At 35.5% G+C, this 8,583-nt stretch overlaps 1 protein-coding gene across 1 annotated transcript in view; it reads left to right on the top strand.

The window, feature by feature from the left end:
- Positions 1 to 2,306, top strand: part of LOC107691141 (gonadotropin-releasing hormone II receptor-like) — a 10,194-nt gene extending 7,888 nt beyond the window's left edge. The window contains exon 3 of the mRNA XM_016489626.1: positions 1,553 to 2,306. Coding sequence (XP_016345112.1) covers positions 1,553 to 2,019 — 467 coding nt within the window. The 3' untranslated portion in view covers positions 2,020 to 2,306. The remainder of the gene's footprint in view (positions 1 to 1,552) is intronic.
- The last annotated feature ends 6,277 nt before the right edge of the window (positions 2,307 to 8,583 follow it).

The following is an 8,583-nucleotide window of genomic DNA, read 5'->3' as shown; positions in this document are numbered from 1 at the left end:
CAGTGATCAGAGAGCCCCAAAGCTGCCCGTGGAACAGAGTGCTATGCATCCTTTATTGTGATGTAACAGTGATCCAATATATTACTGTCTCTGGTGGGACATGTAACGTGCTGTCTGTATTCTGCCAGTTCACGGGAGAGATTTGCATTATTAAGGCCAATTCACACCGCACCGACAAACGCTGACAAACGCCAACAGACTAGTCTGTCGGAGTTTGTTGGATCAGTGTGTTACCCCTGTCGGCATTTGTTGGCGTTGGTCGGAGTTGGTTTTAACCTGACTGAACATGTTTAATCGGCATTTGTTGGGTCGTGGAAAATTCTAAATCCAGCGGCCAACGTGTCTGTTGGCATTTGTCGGCGTTTGTCGGTGCGGTGTGAATTGGCCTTTAAAGTCCCCTAGAATGATTATAACAGAGTCCAGGTGTTGTTGCTCTGTGTCTGTGATCTGATCTGCGAGTTTTTGCAAAGCCGAGCTCACGTGCGCTTGCGGTGGAATGTAGACACTTATGAGAATGAACGAGGAAAACTCCCGCAGTGAGTAGAAAGGCTTACAGCTGATGAAGAGTGCTTCTAGATCGGGACAGCACAACTTCTTCAATGCTGTTACATCTGTACACCACCTTTAATTGATGTAGAAGCATGTCCCGCCGCCACACGATTTCCCCGCTGATTCTGCGCCACAATCCACTCTGAACAGCTGGAAGCCCAGCAGACTTAACCCGCTGTCCGGAATGGCATGATTCAGCCAGGTTTCAGTGAAACACAGAGTAGCATTACTTTTCCGGGAGAGCAGAATAAGTTTGTCTGTTTTGTTGGTTAGAGAGCGGAGATCCGCCAGATGTAAGCTAGGCAGTGCCGTTCGAAATCCGCGCTGTCTGAGCTTCACGAGCACGCCGGCTCGCTTCCCCCATTTGCACTTCTTAAAGCTTTTGATCATCACCGCTGTTCCGCCAACTACAGTGTTCAGCTAAACATCCGAATAATCGAAAACCAGTAGAAGATTGCGTGGTGTGTTCTGCCGAATGTTCAGCAGTTCATCCCTGGTGAAACTGATTGTATTTGATAAACAAAAGACAGGAAAAACTAACAAAAACAGTAAAACATCTGGAGAGCTAAGCACCATGGCAGCCGTGTTTGGCACCATCTTGATTAAGTACAAACATTTGAAAATTCTGTCATCATTTACTTACTCTAGTGTCGTTCCAAATCTGTATGACTTTTTCTGTGGAACATAAAAAAATATTCTGAAAAAGTGTTTTTTTGTCCGTAAGAGACTCCAAATGAGTCTCCACCAAAGGGGGGTCCAATTATGTTGGACTTTCATTATACGAAGTCATGAATTTCAGTTAATAAATTCTTTAGAATATCTACTATTGAGCTGTACAGAAAAATGAAAGTCATATAGGTTTTAAATGACTTGAGGGTGAGTAAATTATGACAGAATTTGCATTGGTGGGGAAACTATCCCTTTAAATACTGTAGTGAAGTAAAATACTTGTAAAAATTATATTTTCACTGCACATTTATAAAAAATCTTCTTGCTTTTACAGTATCGTCAAAGGAAGTCCACTTACGGCGTTCCAACAGCAACATCCCAAAGGCCCGTATGAGGACCTTGAAAATGAGCATAGTCATAGTGACCTCTTTCATAGTTTGCTGGACACCATACTACTTGCTGGGTCTCTGGTACTGGTTCCTTCCTGAGGATTTAGAAGAGACTGTTTCTCATTCACTCACTCACATACTGTTTATTTTTGGACTCTTTAATGCGATTCTGGATCCCATCACTTATGGCCTCTTCACCATCCATTTTCGCAAAGGACTGAAGCGCTACTGTCGCAACGTGGTTGTACTGACAGAGTCAGAGAATAATTCCATCATGACGGGCTCATTGAAATGCTCACCATCCCCATTTCGCATGAAAAGAGTGACCCAGACTGGTCCAGGAGCTAACCCGGAGAAGAATGCGGTGAGTGGGGAAGATAAGAAGCCAGCTGACAGTGAAAACAAGGAATAGTGGCAACCCTACCAATCCAGCCTTGAACGTGTCATTTGATTAAAGATACGGATGTGACAAGGCAGGCCTTGTACTGGCTGTCTAGCTGCTCGCAAGAACAATGAGACAAAAACACACTCCTGCCTGTTCTCCTCAACAGCGTTAGACAGATTCCAATTGAGCCCAAGTGTGTCGCATCTTTTGATTCATTCACTGATGAGCTGCCTCAATTACTCAGTTATATTTAATACCCATCTATTTTCCTGATACAGGTGATTATGTTTTGTAATCATTTGCTCTTTACTAAATACGCCAATCACATTGCAGATTAATTAGACCATTTCTACTTGTGGCTTTTGTTGAAAATGTCATTTACATCAAGGGTTTTTTACATCTCATCTGCAGCATCTCCACCTGCTATCACAAAGGGCATCGCTCTTGAATTGCTGAAGACATTAGTTTCATCTACAAACAAATAAGATGTGTGGATTTAGCATTTTGAGATAGTACAAATGCAAATTCATGTACACTGGTTCTTGAATAATTGTCTGGTGTTAATTGGATGTGTTCATACCTTTTCGGGAATCCTAACCCAGACCTTGAGATGCCATCGTTTAATGTGTAGAATTTTTATTGGATGGATTCAGAAACCCAAGAGATCTTGCACTTGAAGTCTGTGCTAGTATTACTGGGCAGCCTGAACTCATTAGAATCTGTATTTATGGTGTATACATATACATTGTTTTGTGTGTTTGGATGTAGGCTGAAATGTACAATATGAATGTATCGACAACATCTAAAATATGTGCAGCGTTTTAATTGTAAAAATCTTTATGAATCCTTTGTATATAGTTTTATAAATGTATATTTACAGTACATTTTATAACTATACATATTTTGAAGCCCACCCCTAACGTAAACCTAACCACTCTTCAAAAATATAAGTGTAATAGACAGATAAATGCATGGTGACAATAATTTTAGTCTCAGTATACTGTTGTATACACTACCATAAAAAAATGTGATACTTTAATTCAGCAAGGATGCATTAAATTGGTCAATATGGCAATAAAACCATTTATAATGTTACGAAATAATATTAAGCATAATATTAAGCAGCAGCTGTTTTCAGCATTAATGATAAGAAGAAATGTTACTTGAGCTCCAAATCAGCATATTAGAACGATTTCTGAAGAATAATTGAAAACTGGAGTAATGGTTGCTGAAAATTTAGCAAAAATAAATATTTAAAAATAAAATATATTAAAATATAATTTTTTAAATATACTAATATTTTGCAATATTACTGTTTTTATTGTATTTTTGATCAAATAAATGCAGCCTTGGTGAGTATAAGAGACTACTTTTAATGACGAGGAAAAAAATCTCTTAGGAACGATAGTGTGTATATTGTTTAATCATCCTAGAAAATCCTTCAAAATTACAATACAGCACCAGAAATCGCACAGAAAAGTATAGAGACATAAATACTAATAAATACACCAATGAATTCAATATTTGAAAAATCTAAAAGGTCTTAGTATCTTTATTTTCATATGTAGAGTGCTGCATTTTGCATTCTGTCAATACTTTGATATTGTACGTTTGAGTGTCTATTCAGACATACATAAATATACTGTATGTGTGCTAGAACCACACTTTACATTATGAATACCAACAAATTTATGAAGTGACACTGCACTGAGGCCGACACCATACCGTAATTTCCCTTGCAATTACAGCAAACTATTTAGCTTTAAAATTATATTTGATTAACGCATGAGTAACTCATGAATGTGTTTACATCATACTTCTCAGGGAAGGTGCTTCTTTTGTCACAGGGTATTTAAGTCCAACTGGAGACTGACAAACTGTAAAGCTTTCCTCATTTTAATGTCAGGTGGATACTATCATTTCTGTTGATGTGACGTTACGTGCTCTGACAGTGCTCTATAATCAACAGATCCATGATCATTGCTGTGTGTTCGAGTGTGTATTTCTGAGAGAGTCACGTGACATCCACTAGTTGTGCTTCTTGTGTTTGCCGTGTCACTATAGGATGTACTTAGGCCTTAATGACCTAGATTTTCAACTTCAGTAAATGCAATAGCCCTGCGGGAAAGTGTAGCGAGGAGGAAAATGAAAGGGGAGTGAGTTCTTTCTGTCAATATGTCATGGGTGAAGAGTCTATATATGTATATATATATATATATTCTCAGATGGAAACATTAGGTATGCATTGACGCTACAACTGTGCCTGATGGTTTTGCAGTAGGGTTTAAAATTTATTTAGGTATTGTCTGCCCTGATTTTCTCATTCTATCCATTATATATATATTTGCTGAAGAGAAAGATTAAGAGATTACACTGAGAAAAAACATTGCTGCATCATGATGTGAATATGATATGTTATTTATATGAACTGTTGACATTAATCTAACGAAGAGGTGACAGTGTTAAAACCTTATTTAAATGCATGACGCCAGTGTGTTTATGAAGAAAGGAAAAGCAGTTATTTTCTCTTGTTGTGCATGATAATGATATTGTATTGTGTGTCCTTATGTTGTCTGTTCTGGGTTATGTGGAGCAGTAATAAACATATTATGTTCATTTACAATGTTTATTTTTTTTATCCACAAATTGTTGTTGAATATTACTGATAAATGTGTAAACCGTCTTATAATAATTTCAAACCATTCTGTTGTGACTTGTAATAAATTTGCAAACCACATTAATTATCATGTTCCTGAGAATACATAAAACAAGCTAAGTGAAACCCAAAAAGCTGAGAAGACACCTGCAACAACTGAAAAAAAAACATACATTTTTTACTGAACTTTTACTGTTCAAGCACATTCACTATTTTACACTTTCTTAAAGGTTCTTCAAGATGCTGCTTTCTTTGCAGCATGTTAGACATTAACTTTTTTTTTTTGCTTGGGCTCTCAAGTTGGTTTCATGGTTCTTTTAAAATCTCCCTCAAGTCACTAATTTTAACCCTTAAAACTCATCTTTTATAATCAAAATTACGTATTTAACCATTTTTGCCTTTGATGTCTTAAAATGGCTTGAATATAACTCCACACCCTTACCTCATTTAGTATACGTGTATTTGTTTTGTAGTCAGCAGTACACACATAACACAATACAGACTTGTGTTAAATTCCTTAAATCCATACTATCTTGTCTTTCACTAGGTTAACTGATTCCGAAAAACAAGACAGAAGAGTGAATTATGTGACGATTTAATATTAGAATGGTAATGCATTTTATGTGTTTCTCTCCTTAAAGGTTCTTCAAGATGCTGCTTTCTTTGCAGCATGTTAGACATTAACTTTTTTTTTTTGCTTGGGCTCTCAAGTTGGTTTCTTGGTTCTTTTAAAATCTCCCTCAAGTCACTAATTTTAACCCTTAAAACTCATCTTTTATAATCAAAATTACGTATTTAACCATTTTTCCCTTTGATGTCTTAAAATGGCTTGAATATAACTCCACACCCTTACCTCATTTAGTATACGTGTATTTGTTTTGTAGTCAGCAGTACACACATAACACAATACAGACTTGTGTTAAATTCCTTAAATCCATACTATCTTGTCTTTCACTAGGTTAACTGATTCCAAAAAACAAGACAGAAGAGTGAATTATGTGACGATTTAATATTAGAAAGGTAATGCATTTTATGTGTTTCTCTCTACAGCGTTGAACACGTAATAGTAATTAATACCATTAGCCTTTGACTTGACTACGTTATAAAACAGCTAATAATGTGTTGCTAATGTTACAAACCTTGTTCCTGTTTGCTATCTCAGATAGCTGATGATATGAAAAGTCCCACCCCGCAAAAAACTGTGTTTTTGAGATTGTCATTGTACACAGAAATTTCAGCAATGGTGCTTGCTGATGAATTTACACATGGTTTGTTTTTAAGCATATTATACCGGATTAACAACATTCTTTTTTTCATTAAAAATGAAGAATTTTCATTATAGGTTTTTTAGGGCTAGTGTATTGGTTTCTTCAGCAGCATGTTTGTCCTGAAAAACTAGAAAATAAATCTTAGTGGAACTTATAAATGTTTTCCATCAGACAGAAAAAAAACTGTTTGGTTCAAACTAGAACCTTAAAATTTATAGCTGAAAATGAGTCAAACCAGGTGCCCAAGGCTTTTGTGTTCATGTGATATCAATAGGCAAGTTTGTCCTGAAGCTTTGTTCAGTGACAGTATGAGTAATGAATGAGAGCTGTGCTTTAACAGTGTAGATCCTTATTGTTGACGTAGGTAATACTGACGCAGCTGAAATAGATCAATTTTCATTGCTGAAAAGAAAAAAAGGCATGAAAGCTAAATGGAAATATGCAACCAATGGACAACCAACTGCCATAGAAATTTGGATGGCAACATCTCATATTAGACCCGAACAGAGCATGCAGTCTTTTAATTTAAAAGGGCAAGATGAATTTACCAAACATATCAAACATCATCAAAACCATGCATATCCAGAATATTAAAAGGGATACATCCCGAACCTCTGCTGAATATCACAAACTTATCTGGGATTTTCTCAGAATCATATATAAGCAAACGATATAGTGATGTTTTGAATCTTTTGCTAAATTCTAAGTCAATGTGGATAAATGCATGAGCTATATGAATACCAAAAAAGTATATAAATGGGCTAAAAATACAACAGAATACAATAAGCCAAGTTTCCTGCTGAGATTTTGTCCTCATCTAGCCTTCATATTTTGAAAGGAGTTTTTCCCATACCACCTCCGCCTTTGGCTTGTACAGTGGGGATTGGAAGGCACCTTTCTTTGCAAAGCTGCTTTGGAGCTGTTTGTATTGTGAAAGCACCATACAAATACGTTTAAATTGAACTGAATTATTGATTCTTCCCATGACCTCTCTTCCAGGGCAGACATTCCTGCACATAAAACTAGCAGCAGCTAAGGAGCTGATGTTAAGGGGCAAACTTCTAAAACATGAAATAACTTACATCAAATTCATTATTCATTAAATCGACAAAGCCTTATCAAAATGGATAGTACAGGCTTAGAAATATTGGATTAGTCATGTTAGATCATATTTGTGAAAATTGACTGTTTTTCTTCTCACTATCAAATGCCAAATACTCTTAATTATAGAATGACCCAGATACAGATGGTTTTTAAGTTGGTCTTGGTATGAAACCTTTGAAGGAGTCCTATGGGAAGGATTCACACAGATTGCAACTTACTTGATTTAAGAAACCATTCGACTAAAGTTTAGCAATGTGCATAGTCATATGTAACCTTTTTCTGTACTTCTTTCATTATTGCACCTCATTGAAGAGCTCTTATGGCCAAATAAAAGCAGCACATTAAGCTAAAAAAGCATATGCTGAAAAATTAATTGGGGGGGGGGACTCAACATCTTGAAGGCTCTGAGCCTGAAAACCATAGAGGTGATTGTAGATTTCAGGAGGGACCCTTATATTCAGACCGTCTTGACATCAATAACTTGATTGTCACATCTATTAAGTCTTTTAATTACCAGGGGATCGTAATTTAACCGAATGTGAACTCTGACTGGAAGGAAGGAAGGCTCAACATAAGATGTAGTTTCTGTGACAAATTTGATCTATTCTAGGATTTAGTGGCCTAGTGTGCCTCATCCTGTCATTGACAAGACTGTTTTCCTGTTGCCCTCAACTAGAAACTCTATGAGTTCAGATCCAGAAAGTAAGCAATACATAATTAAATAAATGTACATTTTATGTAGCCTATGTATACAAATATATGCAAATACACAAATACTACTATTCAAACGTTTGAGGGCAGTCAGATAATTAAGGAAAATAATAATTTTATTCAACAAGAACACCTTAAATGGATCAAAAGTGGCAGTAATTATATGTATAATGTTACAAAAGATTTCTGTTTAAAATAAATGCTGTTCTTTCAAACTTTTTATTCATCAAAGAATCTTGGAGAAAAAAAAAATCCACAAAAAAGAAACACTTATAATAAGAAATTTTTCTTGAGCACCAAATCTGCTTAATAAAACAATTTCTAATGGATCATGTGACACTGAAGACTGCAGTAATGACTGCTGAAAATTCAGCATCATCAAATGTAATATTAAAATATAAAAATTTTATTTTAAATTGTAATTAAAATATTTCAAAAACAACAAAATCTTACCGACCCCAAAACATTTGCATGATATATATATATATATATATAATGACATTGTGAATGAAAAAGATGACGCAGAATCTGAGCTTAAAAGGAAACAATAAAAAAAACACATTAAACCTAACATATGTGTCCCTGGAGCACAAAACCAGCCATAAGTAGCACGGGTATATTTGTAGCAATAGCCAACAATACGTTGTATGAGTCAAAATTATCGATTTTTCTTTTATGTAAAAAATCATTAGGATATTAAGTAAAGATCATGTTCCATGAAGATATTTTGTAAATGTCCTACTGTAAATATATCAAAACTTAATTTTTGATTAGTAATATGCATTGCTAAGAACTTAATTTGGACAACTTTAAAGGCGATTTTCTCAATGTTTAGTTTTTTTTCTTCTGCAC

This window comes from Sinocyclocheilus anshuiensis, unplaced genomic scaffold (genome assembly GCF_001515605.1).
Source record: "Sinocyclocheilus anshuiensis isolate Anshui unplaced genomic scaffold, SAMN03320099.WGS_v1.1 scaffold2, whole genome shotgun sequence".
NCBI lineage: Eukaryota > Metazoa > Chordata > Actinopteri > Cypriniformes > Cyprinidae > Sinocyclocheilus > Sinocyclocheilus anshuiensis.
This window is presented reverse-complemented; position numbering and strand designations above follow the sequence as displayed.